The 21,308-nt window shown below is 43.5% G+C and overlaps 1 protein-coding gene across 5 annotated transcripts in view; it reads left to right on the top strand.

Moving 5' to 3' along the window:
* The window catches only part of LOC124312630, a 53,775-nt gene that overhangs the window by 26,130 nt on the left and 6,337 nt on the right, over positions 1 to 21,308 (top strand). For 2 of the 5 annotated variants that reach the window (XM_046777110.1, XM_046777111.1), the window contains exons 4-6: positions 1,109 to 1,296; positions 20,014 to 20,514; positions 21,126 to 21,244. In XM_046777110.1, the coding sequence (XP_046633066.1) occupies positions 20,269 to 20,514; positions 21,126 to 21,244 (365 nt within the window). In that variant the 5' untranslated portion in view covers positions 1,109 to 1,296; positions 20,014 to 20,268. Of the gene's footprint in view, positions 1 to 808; positions 1,297 to 6,085; positions 6,162 to 20,013; positions 20,515 to 21,125; positions 21,245 to 21,308 lie in introns of those variants that run through there. The other 3 variants (XM_046777113.1, XM_046777115.1, XM_046777114.1) reach the window with 3 other exon arrangements.

Below are 21,308 nucleotides of genomic sequence, written 5' to 3'. Positions count from 1 at the left end.
TCGAGGGTAGGAAGAAGAAGAAAAGAAGACGAGACAATTGAAACGTGTGGCCACGCTAAGGTATGTGTTTTACTGAAAGGAAAAACCCCCCTCTTTTATTTTTCTACCATTTTTTGTTTTTTCAAGTCCGTGAGAAAAACCGCAAAGGTAATCATCACGATATTACATCCAGTTTTTTTTTCTTATTTTATTATTATTATTTTATTTTTCTCTTTTCATTTTGGCCGTCCAAATGTTGGTCGGTTTTTTACGAGCGCACTTTATTGAAAAATAAAAAAAGAAGAAAATAACCGAGGGAATTGAAGGTTATTTGTTAACTTTCTGTCTACCGTTTCTGTTCACCGAATTGGCGGTTGTGTGGCCATTTTTCTGCGTTCCTTCATTATACGCATCACCGCCGCCGACGCTAGACTATCTACCCAGTTTCTTCTCGTATCCTTTTCGATCCATCCATCATGTGAAAAACGTTTCGTGAAAGACGAAGAGAAAGAGAAATAAAAAAAGAAGAAGGAGAGATGTTGTATGAAAGAAGGAGATGTTTATAATCAAGATTCCCGGGATCGATGTGTGTGTGTGTGTTTGCTAGGGAAATGTGCACCGGCAAAGATATTAAGGACGACTACAAGAAATAGTTTGGGAAGGTTTGATTTTAGCGTCGCTCGGGTGTAGTTGTACCACTGGGGGTTTGAACCATCGGTCCTATCCGCTCCTGGTAGCCAACAGACACACACACAGCTGTGCGTGTGTGTGTGTGTAGAGTCCCCTCACCCATGCGCCAGAGTGTAAAGGACTCGGTCTCTCCTTGCACAGACTTCAGAGAGAGTTGAGCCTTGGTGGCTAGCGGACGTTGTCAAAAACCCAGTCGTTCCGCTCGTTTTCCCTTTTTATACCCTTCTGGACAGAGTTTCTCGGACTCGTTTCATTGATAGTGTCCGTGTGTTTGTGTGTGTGTTTCTATGTGTGTGTGACTCAGTGAAAAGAAGCAAGTCGAAACCTTGTCCAGCGTAACTCAAAACGTGTGTTTTTCCCTCCGTGTTTGTGAGTGTCAAGTGTTTTGCTCGCCTTGTAACTCATCAAAGGATTTTTCGTTTTGTTTTGTTCTTTCCAGACTTTGCGGACTCGTCACAGAAAAATATAGTCGGGTAATAGAAGACAAATATTAAGTAGACGTCGTCATCTTCCTTCATTATCGTGTGGAACTACTCTTACTACTACTACTACCGCACAAACATCACATTTGCACCTGGACATCATCTAGAAAATCGCCGCGACGACATCCAGGAAGGATTGAACAAGGTAAATTGTCATTCCGTTCGTACACATATGAAACTTAAACAGTTGTTTGATTGGGGGGAGTCATTTCTCGGGAATGATGATCGTCATAATATGGAAAAGGGAAATAGGGATAAAGGATCTCTATAGATATATGAGCTCTCAAGCGTTCAAAGTTATGTGGCTATTGTGAACGACACAGACGAGTTGTGCGTGTCCCGCTCGTGTTCAACCATCAGAAGGGGGGGGGGGGTCGTGGTCACGTTAAGGCTGGCCGAACAACAACCGATGGGGCATGTACACACACACGGTGCAGAGAAAACTCTACGTGTGTTCGTTTCTGTTGTGTTGTGTGTACCCCTGGCCGCGGTCGTCCGCCCCATTGTTGGTGGCACGACCGAGAGATGGTCAAGACATATAAATGTCCCCTTTCATTCTCTCTTTCTCCTTTTCTCCGTGACAGTCGTCGTCCTTTTTTATTCTTATTTCTCTTTTCCTTCCAACACTGAGTTGACTGGTGCGCGGAGAAATGATGATTGTCTTCTCGAGTCTCTTTTCTCTCTCTCCCGCCGATGACCCAAAACGTCCCGCCCGCCCGCCATCCCGTCGTCTCTGACATCATCCTTCTGCTAGCCCCGTTTTATATTGGTGGCTTGATGGTGGCTCACTTGGGAAATTTCTTGTTGAGCTCCCCCCCCCCCCCCCCCCCCTCCCGCTCACGACTGGACCTCCCTCCCTTTTCTTTCGGGATTGAATTGACAACGGCCGAATCAAAATCAAATTGTGAAGAGCCGTGAATTTTCTTTTTTCTTGTGAAAGAAGAAGAAAAGGAACTGAATTGTATCGCAGGTTATTTGATAAAAAAAAGAAAAAAGGATAGAATGAAATTCGGTAAATCTTTTGATTTTGTCGGGAGTCGCGTTCGTGAGTGGTAGGAAATGGCGCGAATCGGCCGAAGAAAAAACAAAAATGAAATTCGTGTTCGAGTGTCTGTCGCTTGTTTCTTGATAAAGAATATTCCTTTTTTTTCTTGAAATTTCAAATGAATTTATTTTTTTTGTTCTTCCTCATAAAGAAGAAAAAAAAAAAGAAATGAACAAATTTGAATTTTGTTTTTGGGGTCTCCCGACGGATTTCCCACGCAGTACCGGGTCCTTTTTTTTTCTATTTTTGTCGGTGGACAACCCGTCGACCGAAAATGTGATTATTATTCACCTGTTCCTCTCTCTTTCTCTCTCGTGCGCTGTTTGTCTGTTCCGTTGTTGCTGTTGCTGTTGTTGTTGTTGTCGTGTATACGGCACAAATGACTTGTAGCGTTTTTCTCGTCCTCTTGTCCCGCTTTGGCCGTCCCCCCCGAAAGGATCGTATGTCACCGAACGGCCGACCGTCGACTGTTGTTACCCCACACCCGTTAGCAGCGTCAGTGACATTAGCTAATAACCATCACGGCCACCGACAGGAAAAAAGAAGAAGAAGAAGAAGAAGAAGTCACAAAAATTTTAAAACTAAAGAAACTTTCCAAGAATAGACGAGAGCCTCGGGGACGGACATGTGTTGTTGCCGTTTTCTTTTTTAATATCAAGACCGAAAGTAGCGATGATGATGATGATGATGATGATGATGATGACGTTTTATGTCTTAACCGGGGAGGAGAGATAAGATCCACGCCCGCCGTCTTGCAGCGGGCTTTTTGAATCTCCCGCCATAGTGTAATGATTGTTGTCTAGCATCTTGTAATGTTTCATTAAGGGACGCATGATTATTTCCCCTCCTTTCTTTTTTAATTCGAAAAATTTTGTTTCATTTGATTTTCAACTTTTTCTTCTTTTACTCCCTCTCGTACAGAAGGGGTCGTGAGGGGTTCGTTCGCAATTAGTCTCTCTTTACACACAAACAAACTAAGAGAGAAGAGAATATATAAAGCAGCAGACGGAATAGAGAGAGAGAGAGGGCTGTGTCTTTAGCCTGGAGGATCTCGTTACGAAATAGGAGCGATGGTTGTGTGTGTGTGTGTGTGTGTGGACTGTGTTCTTGCCGTTTCGTGATGCTCTTCACCACCCACCACGCCCATCGCCTCCTTTTGCCCTTCTTGGGGCTTTCTCTCTCCTTGTTGGATGTAGATATATATTTGTAATAAGAAGAACATCATTTCAACTCGAGGAATATGAACCCGAACAAGATCTCGTTCGATCTGCTGCTGCTGCCTGCGTCTTTTCATGGGGGAAAAGCGAAACTTTTGGTTTTGTTGTTTTCTTGTTTTATTTTCACTTTTTGTTTTATTATTTTTCTTCTTCTTCTTCTTCTTTCATTTGGGGATTTCTTCATTGTCCTGATTGGTTTTCTTGATGGATTCCTTCCAATCTGTGCAGAGAGAGATGTGGCTGGCTAACCTACTACCCTCGTTGGAGAAAAAAAAAAGTTGTTGGATTGGATGGAGGGTGGCAGGGAATTGGGAGCAGCAACACACAGACGACTTCTGACTGACTGTTTCAATTAAGGGAGAGCACAGAGAACCGCCCGCTCTAGTTGCTCTCTCTCTATATATATATACTGCTTCCCGCTCCCGCTGGATGGATCGTGATTCTCTCCTCTCCCTTTGGTGTGAGCGCAGGAGAGCCACACGGCTTTTGGCCAGCGCTGATTGATCAACACTCGCCACCGTGATCCAACTAGAAGATTACAAGGTGGTGGTGGTGGCGGCTGTAGAGGGGGAGGAGGAAGTTTCTCGACGTGCAAAGGAGATGGGGGGACGAAAAAATAAAACTTGCACATAAATTATGCCAAAGGGAAAAGGAATAAAAGGGAAAAAAAGACGCAGTCACGACTTTGTCTTTTTGTTAAAAGAAGAAGAAGAAGAGGTTTGTTATTTGTCCACTCCGGCGATGGCTCGTTATGATAATTCTTGTTTTATTTGTGTATATTTATATTTACGTTATGTATAGCTTTTTTTTTTTCTTTCGGGGGAGGCGACTCTTTTTTTTAAGCTTCTCTTTCGTTGTGCAAGAACCAAGAAAAAAAAATTTTACGATGTGTCACGGCTGAAGGAACTTGCAGTCGTGAAATGTTAAAAAAAATTATTTTTCGTCTGTCCTTAGTCCCTTTTCTTCTACCCAACGACCACCACCTCCTTCAGACACTATTAAAAAAAAAGGAAAAATTTAAAAAAATAAAACGTCCTGGGTCTGTATAGTCCGCGTCCCAAAACTCAGCGTGAGCGTGAAACCTCGGGCGTCTAGTAGTGGGTCTTGAAGAGTCGACGTGTGTGGCTTTTCCTTTCATAATAATAATAAGAAGATTTTTCTTTCACGTAGAATAACAACAACAACCCCCCCAAAAAATAAAAAAATACCTTTTTCGTGTGCGTTCGTTGACATTGGTGATATTACAAATAATTGTTATTCAGTTGAGAGAAAAAGAAAGAAAAAGAAAAAAACATTTTCGTCCGATTCATTCCGGTCGGCTACCCGTCGCCGTTCCATTGTCTGCCCGTGAAGAGAAAATGGGTCTGAATTTATCGGTGAAAAATAGAAAATTGTGTTGTCGAATTTTTCTTATTTCTCTACCATGAAAACGATGTCGGGGTCTAGGGGGGGATGACCCAACATCTTTCTTGAGAATTTCTTTTTCCTTTTTTTTCTATGCTGTCGCATCGTTAATCTTTGCATCGGCAGGGGTCTGGCGGAGGTTATAAAATACACACGGGTTAGGGAAGAAAAAGAAAAAAGAAGAAGAAGAAGCAGAAATGGCGATCTATGAGCAGCTTTCCGCTGGGGTTGACAGTATATTCCTGTTTGTAGCCATGAGGGTGAGAGCTGAGTTCTTTTTCTTGGATGTAGCCTACGACTGATTTGTCGTCTATCCGGCCCAGACGTAACACACACAATGTCCTGCTAACTTCCTGCATTTGCCCGGCGATCAAAAAAGAAAAGGCGGAGGGAGTTGGTGTGTGTTTGTGTGTGTATATATGGAGTTGATGGAAACTGACGACCCAATCAGCCGTGTGTTACGTCGCCCAAGGTTCTCCTCTCATACAAACAAGATGGGAGAGTCGTGGAAGGGAGGGGGGGGGCCCTCTCCGCTTCCTTATCTGTGTGTGGATGCTCCGTTCTCTCAATCCATTAGCTCGGATGATGGATGAACTTGACGTCGTCGTCGTCGTCATCGTCGCCGGCCCTCGGTCCCTTCTTCTTCTTCTTATTCCGATTGCCGGGCAAAATCACGAGCGACGATCGTTAGATTATTATTACAAGGCCTCAGGTTGTGTAGAGAAAGTGACTCGAGGGGTGGGCCAGCGCTGGATCACATGATGGATGCTCCATTGACTTGTTTCTTCCACAAAAAATAAAAAATGATATCTCACTCAAAGTCGGTCACATCGACTTGTTAGCCTTGATTTCCTCTGGGCCGTTCAGACGACATACACTCTGGAAAATCAAATGAAATATTTCTTTCTTTTTTTGTTTCTCTTTGACCCCCTGCCCGTCGAGCGTCTAATCTCGTCCAGTTGATGACTGATTATTCATGAACGTAAAGGACCTCGACTGGGGTTGGAGGGGGAAGTCGACAACTTACTATCAAGCCTATACACACACACCCACATCTACAGACCCATGGCGTCTACTCTCGTGCACTGAATCAGTAACGAACTCAAAGTGGCTCTTCCCCCGCTCGCTCTGACTTGTCTCTCCATGGGTGCCATACTCTCTTTCTTTCTTTTATTTGTATTATTATCCATTCTGGTACAGTATTTCTTGAAGGAGAGATGGAAAAGTTGTCGCGGTGGATCGTGAGACTCTGGCCGTCTGTGTGTGTGTGTGGCGGGAGACGGGAGAGACGGAAAAGCAAGTTGCGTGTCACGCACGCCCGATCGAAGCCCGTGTTCCGGCTAGGTAGAGATCTTTCTTTCTTTCTTCTTCATTTTGGCTGGTATAGAAAATGGATAGACGTTGTCGTTTATAAATGAGGTTGTAGGTTCGACATTCAGCAGCGTCTGTTTAATGCCAGGTCGGGATGTGAGTGGCGTGTCGAGCGACAACGCAAATGCCACACGTGATAGACACACGGAGATGTCGTACACCGTGCCAGACTTGACTGGCATGGTGTCGTTTTTTTTGTTGTTGTTATGCTGGTCCGTCTCTTCCCGGATCCACCAGAGAGAGTCCAGCAGCCGCAGCAGCAGCAACTCGGTGAATCTCTGTGTGTTGTGCCCGTTTTCCCCACTTTGAATGCATTTTCCATTCATTATGTAGACCGGGCAATTGTTAATACGACTCGACTCTCTCTCTCTCTTGCTGCTGCTTCAGATGCGACTTGCTTCGTCTAGTCGATAAGAGTTGCACGCCACAAAAGCCCTGCGTGAAACGCCGACTCGAATATTACATCTGCGAGCACTGCGAGTTCTCCCGTTCGTTCGTGCAACAACGGAATTCCAGGAACCGCAATCCATCTTTGAAGCTCATTAGTCATTTTTATACAACATTTCCAGAAATGTTTGAATAATTATGCGTCTTTTTTCGTTTTTATCTCATGAAGATATCACAAAAGAAAAGGAAAAAGGCTTTTTTGGGGGAAATAAAGAGACTAAACCTTTTTCTTTCTTGACAAAATACGTAGAGAAAAGAAAAGATTTTTCTGTGTGTGTGTGTGTGTGTGTGTGTGTGTGTTATATTCCTCGAGAGGTTGTCTGAAAAGAAGCGGCTCGGCATTCTTAACCTTGTAGTACAATCTACCGACCCACTAGAGTTGAGGTACCCCCACGAGCTAGCGGATGAACGCTGGAGAGCCGTGCACTGCTGTTTGGAGAAGTGAAAAAGAAAAAAAGGCCTCGTAAGTCTTTGGCTCTTTTTGATTGCATTTCCCCCGGTTGCGTTTGTCTGTTTTCCTCACTGCGGCTGACGAGAAACAGGTCGCCCTCCTCTCTCTCTCTCTCTCTCGCTCTCATGCCGGCGGGTCGTCCAGGCAACCGATGCCTTCCAGATGAAACATACGGAGCTGGAAAAAAACGTCTATAAGGGCGGCGCATTCCTTTTTGGCTGTGGCGGCCCAGCTGTCACATGGCACCGTGTGTCTACTCTCCGGACGCCCAGCAATGCCCCCAAAAGGATGTCTTCTCCTAACTCGCCTTTGACAGCGTAATAGTAGCGAGCAGAGACCAGCTACTGACGCTGGTCTACGGTGACAGGGGGGCAAATTGAGGGTAGAATGCTTTATTAGCTATTGCGTCAAAGAAATGACTCTCGTATGTACGTTCTACACTAACCCCACCGTTCCTGCCGTCTTAAACGTTTGAACGACCCCCCTTCTGGGTTTTCTCATATTCTCTCAGTTTCCAGTTTCATTAGCGACTCGAGTTTTAAAAAAACAAAAATGTCTAGCCGGATATATTTGAAAATAATGAAACTGCTGATTGAGTAGTAACACTTTTTTTGTCATGATAAAAGAAGGGCGGGGGAGGGGGGATTATGGCATTCAAATTATTTTGTGTGTCTGTGTGGCCGATAGGACGAGTCGAGTGCAAAGTCTTGGATTCATGATCGCATTATTTGAGGCTTTTCAGTCCTTTTTATTTTTTCGTACCCAGCTTTGAATTGCTGCTGCGGCTGCATTCTCCCCGTTTTTTCCTTCTATTCTACGCATCCATATTCAACACATTTTCCAATTTTCAATTGAATGGGTCTCTCTCTCCCTCTTTTTAAGCGCACGATTTGAATCGTGCCTCGGTTTTAAACATTTCCCCCCCTTTTCAGTTAGTAACTACTACACCACCGCTGTATGTGTGTACCCTGGGATAGGCGGCGGCCTGTAAGGTTTTTGTGGCCGGGCAAAAGTTCGCTCCTTTTCCCTGGGCTTCTTCTTCTTTTCCCCCTTTTTGCCTGGCAGTGAGTCGCCATTGTGTGTGTCGCAGTAAAGCTGATTAAATGTTGCCTCAACGCGGGTCCAATATGACGAGCCCCAACGATTAATCTGCTCCTCGACATCGTCCGGGCCCGACCGAGAATTCCGTTTACGTCATGTGAGTGTACAGGGGATGGGAAAGGAGAGGAAATGGAAGACCGGTAGGGTCTCTTTTTGCTACACATCCCACAGTTCAAATGGAGAGAAAAGCGTGAGGAGGGGAGAGCTGCTGCATTTGAATCGAATGGCCTTCATCATTTCGCTTCATCTCCATCATTTAGAGCGAGCGAGCGCGGGCGGCGGCCCGGCTGCACAACAATAGACTCCGGCCCAGCAAGCCAGAACTTTGATTAACAATTGCCATTCGACAATTTTTTTATTTAGACAGGCCAGCCAGCCAGCCAACGGCGGAGGACTCTATGATACATAGTATATAGACAGACGTTAGCGTATTCGATTTCAATAGTTTTGTTGTACGGCATCTGCTAACGCATCGGCGTAACATTTCCAACTGTTTCAAACAAAGAAGGTGAGCTGTTAAGGGAGGACAGGAGGAGGTATATGCAGGGCCCGGTTGTTTGTCGTTTTACATTAAGAGTTGACCAGGCGGAGAAGAGATGATGATGATGTTATATAAGCTTGATTTCATTTCATACACAAATGAGAATTTGGAAGGAGGGGGGACTTTTGAAAAAATAAAATAAAAAGGAGATTCATGGAACAGGTTAGCCAGCTGTTCCAGGGCTTTTTTTTTTTTTTAGTCTACCTTCAATCAAACCGTCTTTGTACATGGGAGGAACGAACAACACACACACACACACACAACTTTGAACTAGGGAATTAACCCGAGTGACGTGCTGGGAAAAAAAAGGGGACGATGGGCCAATCAGATAAATGCCAGAAGCCTTAGAAAATAAAAGTTTCAGGCCTCTTGTATCTATTTTAAAAGAAGAGTTTGAGGCTTGTAAGAATGTTGGAAAGAAATTTTCTCATTTCGACAACCCCCCCCCCCCCCCCCCGAACCTTTCACCATGTCCACTCGTGTTCGAGAAAACGGGATTTGAATTTTATTTTATTTTTATTTATTTTTTACCTGCTGGGCAAAAAGAGAGAGAGAAAATAAAATAGAGACAAAATACGGCGTATGACACACACGTTCCAGGTGTCAGCGTGCTACATTTCTGCCTCCCTCCTATGGTGGGAGTTGCAACCCAATCTGCCTGAGAAACAATTCCTGTTCCTCCTCTTCCTCCTTTTTCTCTCTCTTTTCTACCCCCTTGTCTCTTGTTATCTTGGAGGAATAAATGATGTGGAAAGACGGTCATTTATATCTTTGATTGGAATCCTTTTCTTCTTCTTCTTCTTCTGTGGGAAAAAAGAAACAGAGTTCAGAAGAAATCCCGGCTAGTGTATTTTGTTTTTCAGTAGCTGGTTGGGTGGTATATACATACAAGAAACTGACTGTATAATACGCGGAACAGGATTTGATTTTATTTTCGAGAGGGAATTCCCACCTACAACCTTTTCGGGTTGTTTACCCTAAATAAATTCTCCATCCCCTCCACAACAACAACAGCAGCAACCCATCTGTGACGGTTATTATTTTCGGTCGGATAAAGAGTGCCATCCTCTTCCTCTGGTACGGGAATAGACTCTAAGGGATTTATTTTACGAATGAATAGGCTTAATACCTTACAATCTGCCATTTACGTTTAAGGAGCTAAAGCTCGCAGCTAGCAACACTGAGGCTGTGCGTCTGAACCCCACACCAGTTCATACCCTTACAAGGAATTATACGTGAAAAAAAGGACCAGTTTTTATTTCACTTGGACAAAAACTGCAGTAAAAAACGAAAGTTGCGGAATAATCACACAAGAAAGAAACTTTCAAACAGTTCCCCAAAAGTCTTTTTGTAGTTTACCAAACATGTCAAACGACAGATTTGAGACCTTTTCATCCCCCCAACAAGTTTCTTTCTTTATATAATATCTTTTTTTCTTTCTTTCTTCCCGAGGCTGTTATAGCGTGAAATTCTCTTATTTTTTTTTTTTTTGTTTTTGTTTGGGCGAGTGCTTATCTCTGCACCTTGTCACAACCAAATCTTTTTTTTTTTTCTTGTCTAAAAAAGAAAACGACATCAAAGAGTTGCTATTGTATCTTTTCTGGTTTTTTTCTTTCTGTTCTTCTTTTATTTTGTTTTTAATACCACCAGTTTGTTATCGGAATCGGATTCCATCCAGTCGATGGTCCCGGGACCCCCGTTATAGAGGTGGTAGAATATCGTGAAGGATCGTTTGGAAAATCAATCGTGAGTTGTTTGGTTTGTTTGATCGTCAATGATTTCCCAAAGAATTGTTTTACGCACGAATTTCATTTCGACTTTTGTGAGGCTTTAAAAAAATAAGAAAACAAAGTTTTATTCGCCGAATTTTCACGAGTTTTAAGACCTATAAAAAAACAACCTTTTTTGGGGTCGGGTCTGATTATTAGCCACGTGTCGGTTAACGCACGACAGTTGCCGAATAGGGCGGGTGTTTTTGTTTAAAAAAAAAAAGGGAAAAGAAGATTATAAAAAAAAGGTAGAAGATTTGAAAAGGTGCCAAACCCCATAATAGGGGCGGTGGATAGAGATAAAGAAGACCTTGCGAGAAAAAGAAGGAATAATAATAAAGGAGAAGCCAATTATTTCATAGCAATTAACCCGAGCGACCGGCCGGCCAGGAACCCTGCGGTCCAGGGGGTTTTTCAACACCCGAAAATGCTCAGCTAGCGCGCTGCTCGCACAAAAGAAGAGAGATAAAATGTCTTCATGTACATATCCACAGCGCCAGACTCTCTCTCTCTCTCTCTTCTTTTCTCCCAACTTGTCTTTTATAAGAATAGCCGACAACTATAGCCTCTTTCTTTTGTTGAGACGATTGCCATTATTAAATGCAGACCACGCAACCGACATGTAACCCTGTGTGTACATAATCTAAAAAAGAAAAAAAGAAAAAGTCTCTTTTTTTGGACTGAACTCCATCTCAGCGGGGTGAATGAAGGGAGTTGGAGCTGCTGGCCGGGCCGCCAGCACACTGACCATTGCTTGTCTTTTTTAATTTTTATAGCTTAATGTAGCCTAAATGGGAGTCGAGTTTGCGCCGCTTCTTTTAGTTGTTTCATTTCTCGGGGGACAGCAGGAGGATCTCGACTTTAACGCTGAAGGATGTAATTTTTCGGCAAGCTGCTGGCCAAGCTGGCCTGTCGTTAGAAGCCACCGCTCGTATTTCATGTGTTATGAAAAATAGAAAAATCAACAGGAGGGCGCACACACAAAAACACACCGGTCGTTTTGACTTTTTTATCAGATTGATGTCAAAGTCAAGAAGTAAAATAAAAATAGGCGAAACTTTGTTGGTTTTTTTTTCTTCTTTTCCAAATGGGAAACCGGAGTGAAGCATCCGCTCTTGCTGTTGTTTTGGTTGTTGTTGTTGTTGTTGTTATAGTTAACAGCTCCGTGACTGACGAGCCTCGCACGTGCACTTGAATAATGAAAAGATATGTACCTTTTTTTTTGGCTAAGAGCCCCTAAGAGAGACGACGATTTAAACGTGCTGGCTCATCCCCGTTGTTCTTTTTATTTTTTTGGGTGTGGCTGCTATAACACAAAAAGAGGCCCCCATCCAATAAAAAAAAATCCCCTAGATATTCCCGCCCCTGTTTCAAAAGAAAAATGGGAAAAAATGTTTTTCCTTTTTTTTTTTCCACCGTCCAAAACGATATACATTTATCATCGTAAACGAAGATAAACTCTTAAAAGTTTATTGGTCCTGCGTGTATATCTAAATATATAGCCTGTAAGGAAGTACAAAGTTAATGATGTACGCACTGGGAGTAAAATATAAAAAAAATGCGGACGGTTTTTTCTCTTCTATCCTTCTTTTTATTTTAAACGCTGGGCCGCAGCAGAGCAGCAGCCACCACCACCACCTGGATCGATACGGTGTGTGGCCACTGGATGTTGTTAAGCCCCCTGCGCGACATTAGAAGGACTTTTCGGAAAGATGGTAGCGGCCGGCAATATGTTTGGTCCCAGTAGGACACAGCCCACATGAGAACACGAACGTCTATATAGTAGGAACATAAGGCGCTAAAAAAAAAAGAAAAAAAAAGAGTCGGAAGGTTTTTGCGGTCGAATGGAAGAAGAAGAAGAAGCGGATGGATAGTATAAAGCCCTCCCCCCTCTGTTTCCATGCCGAGTGGAACAACACACGTCCGTATTTATAGTGTAGAAGAAAACTCTAAAGGCATTAAAAGGAGAGCTCCTTCTGATACTCTCTGTGGTGTTTTTGTGGTTTAGGTATCAGCAGACGTGCCAGGTTTCTCTTTCTTATTTTTCGGGGGTGTCGGTGGTGGTTGGTGGTGGTGGTGGACGGTCAAAGCAATTAAGACCGGATGAAGACGTTATATAGATATGGCTTTTCTGAAGTGTGATTGGGGGTGGTGTGTGCGCACAGGGAAAGAAAAGGGGGTGGTTTTTTTTTTAGATATATTTTTCGCCCAACTCTAAGAGAAGCGTCAGGTTTCCTGTGTGGAAGCACGCTCCAGTGACATATCAGTGACTTTTTTTTTTGTTTGGTTCGGCTGGGAATCCGTATGTGTATAATACCCCATCAACTTTTCTTTTTTTTTCTTCCGGGGGGGGGGGTGAAAATAGCCAGGGGTTATAAATCATAATAATAACAATCTCGGATATTAGATGTGTACGTTGGTAAATAAAGACAAATGCTTTTTTTGACGTCACTTTTTTTTAGGGGGGGGGGGGAAGGATTTTCACCTGTCCGGTCCAGTTTTGTCCGGTGATTCTTCCTCTACCAAATGGGGTAGGCTGTCTAATTTCATTACAATTTTGATGGCGCCATGAAAACAAAAAATCTAACCGGTTTTTTTTACAATCGACTTCCTCCTTCGTGTCATGTCCGCATCACTAAAAAAAAAGAAAAGTTAACTCTCTTTTGTTTTTTCGTTGTTTTGTTAGTTGAACAAAATCGTGACATTTTTACAACTGCGACCAATCGAAGCGATAAAAAGTTATTTTATTTTTTCTCCCCCCGTTCTCTTGTTGTTGTTGTAGCTGTCGGCCAGCCCCCCGGAAAACAACCCAAAAAGAGGTTGACTTTATAGCTGTCGCTAGTAAATAATTCCGTAGATGTAATCTGAACTTAATATCTCAACTTTATTATTTATTAACTTGCCCAAATATACCCAGTTGACCGGCCGCCTATACTTTTCCTAGAGCTGGAAGGTGTATTTATATTAAACAAAGACTTATGATTGTGTGTAGTCTAACATTTGTAATACAGACGATATAGGGAAAAAGAGCTTCCGAGTATCCTGCTGGATATTTGTGCAGTGTGAGCTCTCTCTCTACGTTACCGTTCATCATTTGTGATCGGTCCGGCCAGGGAAAAGCGGAGCTCAGAGCTTCTGGGATATATATACGTACAGAGGTCCAGCCAAGAAAAGAAATAGGGAACAAGAGATGTCAAGAAGAGAAAAGAAACATTAAACTAATGAAGATGGGAGAGGTCGCCCGAGCCGCCGCTTTTCGCTGGCCCCGGTGGGTGTGTCCGTCCATCTCTTTTTTTTCTTCTTCTTCTCTCTCTTTGTGCGACTCTTTTAATACTCCAACCCCCCCTTAGCTTGCGGCCACTGGGCCGGGGTTAGATATATATATATGCTGGGCCAGCAAATAACGAGCCACAGGGATGGATGGAATCCGGAAGATTCTTTTTTCTTTCTCCGCCAAAGTCGACGAGGGAGACGACGGCCCTGTCTCTCTCTCGGCACGCTATAAGAGACTGAACGTATGGATCACCAGCGCTAGATAACAGAGACAGACAGACAGAGAGCCTGCGGGATTAAATTGGTCTTGCTGGATGGTATAGGCATGTTATTGTTGGCCCGCCTTTTCTATTCTCTTCTTCTTCTTCTTCTTTCTCTAGAGAATAACTTCTTGCACCCACACACACATCTTTTATTTTCTTTTCTTTTGGCATAAAAAGAGTAGGAAAAAAAAGGTTTAGCTCTTCTTTCGACATCAAAGAGATAAGAGATCGAAAGAAAGGCCGGGTACTACTACTACTATCATGTAGCCGGGCAAGGCCGGCATCGAACCCCCTCCACCCAAAAAATAGAGACGAACGAGAGCGCATCATTGGATGGAAACAAATGGTTGGATATTGAGCTCGATGTCGGCCAGCCTTATCCAGCCCCAGCCTTTTTATATATAAATATATATACCGTCGAGTAATAATAATAAAAAGGAGAAGGAAAGAATGGATAGATAATATACAACAAGGCTCTACTGGGGGGAGGGAAACCAAGCCGGGCAAATAAATAATGAAGTGCCGTATGGCTGCCAGCCGTACGTATGTAGCTACTTATATATCCGCGTTGCAGAAAAGCTCCGCAATTTGCCCAAAGGAAAAAAGATATCAATGGCAAGAAGGGGAAAAAAAAGATAGATACAAATGGCTATCTAGTTGCACGAGCGATTCATTAGAAAGTGGGGCCTCCGATATGTCGTGGGTTAGTCTATTTCTAGACTCTCGTCCATAGCCGAAATGTGTTGCCGAATCGTATTCAATAATAATGGGGCAGTTATAGCACAGCAGTAGACACGCAAAGAGGTTCGGGTTGTCGGTCTCTTTTCTGAGCTAAAAGTTACCGGTGTGTCGCGATGAACAATTGATGACATCGGTTGGCCAGCATCAATGATTGACTGTGTCTAACATCCAAGAGATTTCCCCGGTTGCCTTGGAGACGCCAAGAGAAACCGGCGCACACAAAAGTGGGCGAAAACCTCCAACCGTCCCGTTAAAATATGAAAAATCAAACCCATCAAAAGAAGTGGAAATGCAAGTATTATGCATAGAGGCGGAACGCTAATGATCTGTTGCGGGATATATATGTATAATATAGACTCAGTTCCGTCTACTGACGTATTATATGAGCGCGTGGGGTCCTATCCATCGCCTAGGTAACGTCAGTGAGTTGTTATGGGCTTCTCTTTTGTTTTATCCCAGACATTTATGTATCTTGAACGGGCGGAAAGAAAAGGAAAGAAATGATGACGTCTTTCCGTGATCGTATAATATACAGGAGATCCTCTTCTTCTTCTTCTTTTTTTTTTTTTATTTTCCTCGGCTCGTACAACCGAAACTTTTTGTCACATATACAACTTTTCTTCGCCACGCGATGTAACTTTTAAATCTAAAAAAGAAAAGCAGCCCTCCGCCTTTTGTACACTCGCCCCCAAACTGAGAAGAAGAAGATGAAAAAGTTGATTCATCCTAGTTGGAAAATCAAATAATCATCATTATATAACCTTTTTTTTCTAGCCTCTGGCGCGGAACAGGTTTCAAGTATTTGAGATGACGTCTTGAGAAAAAGGAAAGAAGAAGAAGAGAACCTGTTTGATCTTTTCTCGGTGATTTTCCCGCTAGGAGACACTATAAGAAATGACATCTCACAGTTGGGCAAGTAATGCCCAGTCATGGCTGAGCTTGACCGTTTGATGGGAGGTCCTCCAGGTTATTTTCTTTCTTTTTGTCAAGTTTCCCATGCAAAGTAGTACTAAACTTATTTCAATATTGAAAGAACCTCCGCACCGTCAAGCTATTTTTACTATTTTTATTTTTTAAACTTTATTTATTTAAAGAAGAAGAAGATTCAATAGAGGCCCAGGATTTTTTCCTTTTGGTTTTGCAGTGTACAACTGATAATACAGCTTCTCCTAAAAGTAGTCAAAAGCTCCCACTTTTTTCTTATTTTTCCTTTTTACTTTAGACTTTCCTCCCTCTTTTCTAAATGGCTATTCAATAATGCATTGGCCGGTATGCGGAGAAAGTGAGGGAGTGGGGAGTCTGAGTCTGAGCCCTTTAGATGCGTGCATACCATTCATAGTTAATTCACCAATGTGGAATTGTGCGCTGCGGATGCTATTTTGCCCATCCATTCCATCCGTCATGGCGGACGTCAAATCATTGAGGTAAAGAAGCTCATTAGTTTGAGAGCTACACACTCGCAAAGTTCTGTAAATACTGGATGCCGATCCTATACTTAGTCGACAGTCTCTCTACTCTAGCTGCCCAGGTTAGGACTTTCTACAGAGGCATCGTTACGTCAATATATACGCACACGCACCGTATTACATATATATAGTATACACTACACCGCCTGGCCTAATGGTTAAGTGCCCCCCTCCAGGATCGCTTTGAAAACTTTGACTTTGCAGCTGAAATCCACTTAAATGTTTAAACTTTCTCGGCGCGAAAAAAACGAATTTTTAAATGTCGCCCACTGGTGATACTTTTGTTTTGTTTTGTTTTTAAAGTCGTTGATTTGATATATACCATCCAGCTGGATCTGCTCACATTTCCTTGGTTGTCGACTGAAACCGACGTGTACCGTTCAGACGAAAGTTTTGTCTGGGCGCCGATTGTCGTAATTGAATTGAAGTCGTCGCCGTTGTTGGTAGGTTCCCCCGCCGCCAGTAAATTGTATATGTTGACCAGAGGGGAAAGATATTGACAGGCGCCAACGGTGGTGTGTGTGTGTGTCTCGACACCATGGAGATGCCAGATATTGTGTGTGTGTGTGTGTAGGTTATACAATACTCACGAAACGGTTCACGCCCACACGGTAAACAAACTGTGAAAGCCCAGCTGACCTGATCCTTGTGTGTGCGTCAAAACGGGGAAGAAAACGGTGCAAATAGAATCAAGAAAAAAGAAAAAAAAAGGAAAAAATCCAGTCGAGTCAGCGGTGGATGGTTTAACTTTAATCGGATTGGAAGGCGGGGTCGGTGGCCACGGTGCCACCCATATAGTCTCCTCGCCATCTTTTTAAGAAGGGGGGACGAGGGGGATTGACTTTTTTATTTGTATTTTTTTTTTCTTGATTTAAAAACTCCTATTACGAAAATGGGTATATATATGCGTAGTAGTAGTATTAAGTCTGTATTGTTTTTCTCGGTTGATATTTATGCCCGAGGGGTAATACCTCGTCGACATGTTTTGATGACGCAACCGCACGAAACACGAGACCGAGGCAGTTGAGCTATAGAGAGAACCAGAAGGCCAGCAAAAAGAGAGAGATTGCAACCGAAACTGTTGTTATCATTATCATCAACTCGGCTATGTTTTATGTATGAGTCTCATTTTCTGGGCTTTGGTCCTCCTCTTTTGTTTCTTCTTCTTCTTCTTCTTTGACGGAAACATCGTTTCTGCGTTCCCCCATTTTTTTGGCGGAAAAACGTTCCGGCTTAAGGAGAAAGAAGAAATTGATGTACGTCCGAAGATCGGGTTAAATGGGAGGCAAAAGTAACTTGAGATTTTCTCCAGAAAAGTCACCCGAATCAAAGTTTTTCCGCCAAAATTAAAAAGAAAAAAGAACGCACAACTTTCATTTCAATTCCGTCCTTTTTATTTTCTTTTTATATTGGAAGCTATTTGATTCTCTCTGCCTTTGTTTTTATTTGATAGACCACAGGACATGGCGCGGCGACTTGTCGTGAATGTTAAACTCGACTTTGGCTGGGCTTTTGTGGTGGGCCCGCCACCACGTCCGTTGTTAAAAGGACTAAAAAGGCGCACAAGAAAGAGTCTAGTAGTAGTCCCGAGAAGAGAGAAAGAGAGAGAGAGAGTGCGGCAGCGCATATTCAACCGGTGATTATCCCGCCGACCGCTCGATCCGGGCAACGGCGTCGGCGTCGGTGTAAAGCTTTTTTCCTTTTCTTTTTCATGAGGGCCAACGACGAGTTGTAATACCATTTTCTATTGTTATTGTTTCTCCCGCTTTATTGGACGGCCAAAGAGAGTGAGTGTGTAGTACAGTGTACGAACTTTCAGACGATAGGAAATCCCAGCGAAAAAATAAAAAATAAAATAAAATACAAAAAGGATCGGGTTGGTATAAAGTTGGCAAGTCGATAAATCAAGTGGGGAAATGTACCGGGTGGCGCGCCACTGTGTGCGCGCGTACAATCCAAATAGTCTCGTGTGTGTGTGTGTGTGTGTCGATCCGGTCCATTTGGTTTGCCCGGCACAGTTCAAAAGGAAGTCGAAGACGGAGCCAAAAGTCGTCTCTCCGCCATTCACATTGACACAGAGTAGCAGCAGCAGCCGGAAGGAAGAAAGAAATAGTTTCGGATGAAACGGCAATCATCCACAATGCGATCCAGCCAATCTCTCTTCTCAACACTTTTGTGTGTGTGTGTAGTTCCTTTTTATTTATTTTATTTTTTTGTTGTTGTCGTCCTCCAGCTCTCCTCCTTCCGGTTGTTCCGCATCATTTGCCAATGAGAGATCCAAAGAGGCTAGGACGGAATAATCAAAAATTCTTGACTCCTTTTTTTCTTCTCTTTTACCTTCCGCATCGTTGGATATTGGATGGTTTATATCGAGATTCCCCGGCGTTATAGGAGATAGAGACTAGTACACACTAGTATGGTAGTAGCTAAATAGCTAACTAACGTTTCCCGGACAACCTGCCATCTCGCACCAATATTTTCCCCCCTACCAGTCACGTAGCCTAGAGGCAGAACACATACATACACATGCACACACAACACACAGACTGGGGATGGATATAATATCCCCCCAATACGTCAATGGCGCCCGGGCAATCCAATTTGAATCGGCAACTTTCTTTAGACTTGCCTCCCTATTAAAGACGTCTAGTAGCTATAGCTTTATATATGTACGTGTATATACTAATACGATGGTCTGGGTGGAGATATGGGTTTGTGTGTGCGCATTTTTACATCCTCCCACCAACCACCACCCAACGACGACACGAATAGCTGGCACAAAAGATGATGTATTTAACGAGCTGTTTGACGCACGTCTAACAGCATCGTCCGTGCACAAGAATCCATCATTATATTCTCCAAAAAGGGGAAGTAGTCTAGCAGCTCCGGCTACTACTAGTGTATAGCCGCCCCGGAGCAAGCTGGAACCTTTGTGTGTGCACTTCTCTCACTCTCCCCCTATCCGCCATCCACCCACGGTCGGGGGGGAGCGACGCCAACGCTTCCGCCGTCGTTATTATTATCAACACACAACAACACCAAACAACAACAACAACAACAACACGAGAATAAGAAAGAAATATTTCTCCTTTGGCGCTGGTTCTATTTTACCTTTTTTTTTCCCGCAAGAAATATATTTCGGGCCTATTCATCACCATTTGATTTCTGTGGGAATCTTTTTGAACGTGTCCATTTTTTCCCCGTATGGCGGCCTGCTGCAACTGCTGATCGTATTCCCCCAGAAAGAAATATATAGAAATACATATAACCAGGGCTAAAAAGGGGGGGGGGGGGGGGGAAAGAAAAAAGCGGTAGAGAGAGAGATCAATTTCAAACGTGATTTGATTTCCCGCCGTTGACTTTTATTATTGGGCAGCGGCTGGGTTATATATATATTTTTTTCTCTTCTTCTTCTTTTCTTTTCTTCGCTGGAAAAACGGGTCGAGTTCAATCTCGTAAATATACCCAGTTGAAATAAGCTTATGGTTATGGGGCTCTCGTGTGTGTGTGTGTGTGTGTGTGTGCGGATGGACCAATCGATTGCAGCTAGAGGTCTTTTCTTAACATCAAAAATGTTTTTTTTTTCTTTTTCTATTTTAACTGAAGCTCTTTTTGGCCAGCATTCCAATATTACACTCGTTGATTTTGAAATGTGTTCTGGGAGCCTTTGATTGAAATAAGAAAATCGATTATCGATCTCCAATTGATTCTGTATGTCGTAACAACGGCCGTCAAATTTTCTAACATTTTTTTCTTTTTATTCTTTTTTTTAGAAGCCGGACAGAAAAGCCGGACAGGACCGCCGGGGGAAAGAAAAAAAAAAGGGCCAATCCATCAAAAGTGTCTAGAAAAAATGTTGTGATGATTCGTTTGTCCGGAGTAGTTGTCGACAACAAGTGAAGCAGAAGAAGAAGCAGTACACCCGAATTTTTTCAAAGCTGGATTCGTTGGCCGCCGCCGCCGGATCGACGACTGCCGCCACCAGCACGACTGCCGCCATCGCCGGATTATTGATAGTCGGTAGGAAGATGGCAGCTTTCGAATGGGACTGCGATTGCGGCTGGAGCGAATGGGATTTGGATTCGACGGAATGGACGGCCGCCAGCAGCAGTCCCGCCAGCAGCAGCAGCAAACGGCCCGCACCTCCTCCGCCGCCTCCGCCTTTCTTCGACCTGCCACCTCCACCACTGCCGCCGTCACTTCAACCTCCGCCGGAATTGTGTTCGTCGGCAGCCGACCATCCATTGGGACTCGAAACTTGCCAAGCTTTTCTGGTAATTGTTCAAACAAATGGATTTCTTCTTTCTCTTCCAGTTGAGCGTGGATGTTTTTTGTTTGGTTTTTTCAATCTATTCTCCTTTCATTATACGTGGCGTCCGGGTGTGTGTGTGTGTGTGTTTGTGTCGGATGGGTCACGCCCCTGTGAGCCTACCCTCCTCCCCTGTCGTCACTTGACAGCGGGACGCTCTTGCCAGGCCTCTGTCGAGATGAAAACAAAAGTCTTGTATTGACATTTCGTAAACACTCTGGCAAATGAACCTTCCCCTCCACTGAGGGAACAACACAAAAAATAAAAAAAAAAAATCCTTACCCCTTACACACACACACACGCCTCCCTTCAAAACGACTCTTCCTTTTGATAAAAATAGCCCCGGACTAATATACAACAGGGGGATTGAGTCTCTCTACATGATGGGGGGAGTTGTAGTTGTAGTAGGTATACGAGAAAGGGAATTGTTCCAATGGGCTGTGTAGAACAATTAGTCATCCGGATCGATCGATTCCGTTTTTCTCTCTCGCAGCTGTTGTTCTATTTTTGTAAAAAGGGGAAATGAACTTTTAACGATAATGTTTTTGTTTTTGTTTTGTTTCTGGGTGTCGATAGGTAAGCGATGCCGAGCGTCAGATTCCCGTCGACAGCTCGGCTTCCACCGCTACTATTGTCGTTCCGGCCGTCGTCGTCCTCTGCATCGCCTTCGTCATTATCGGATTCATCGCCTGGAGGTAACGACAGAGAAAGTTTATTTGATTGGCTTTTGTTTAGTTTTTGAGTTCCGGCCTAATCATC

Source organism: Daphnia pulicaria, chromosome 8 (assembly GCF_021234035.1).
Source record: "Daphnia pulicaria isolate SC F1-1A chromosome 8, SC_F0-13Bv2, whole genome shotgun sequence".
Taxonomy (NCBI): domain Eukaryota; kingdom Metazoa; phylum Arthropoda; class Branchiopoda; order Diplostraca; family Daphniidae; genus Daphnia; species Daphnia pulicaria.
Note: the sequence above shows the minus strand (reverse complement) of the source record. Positions and strands in the feature narration are given on the sequence as shown.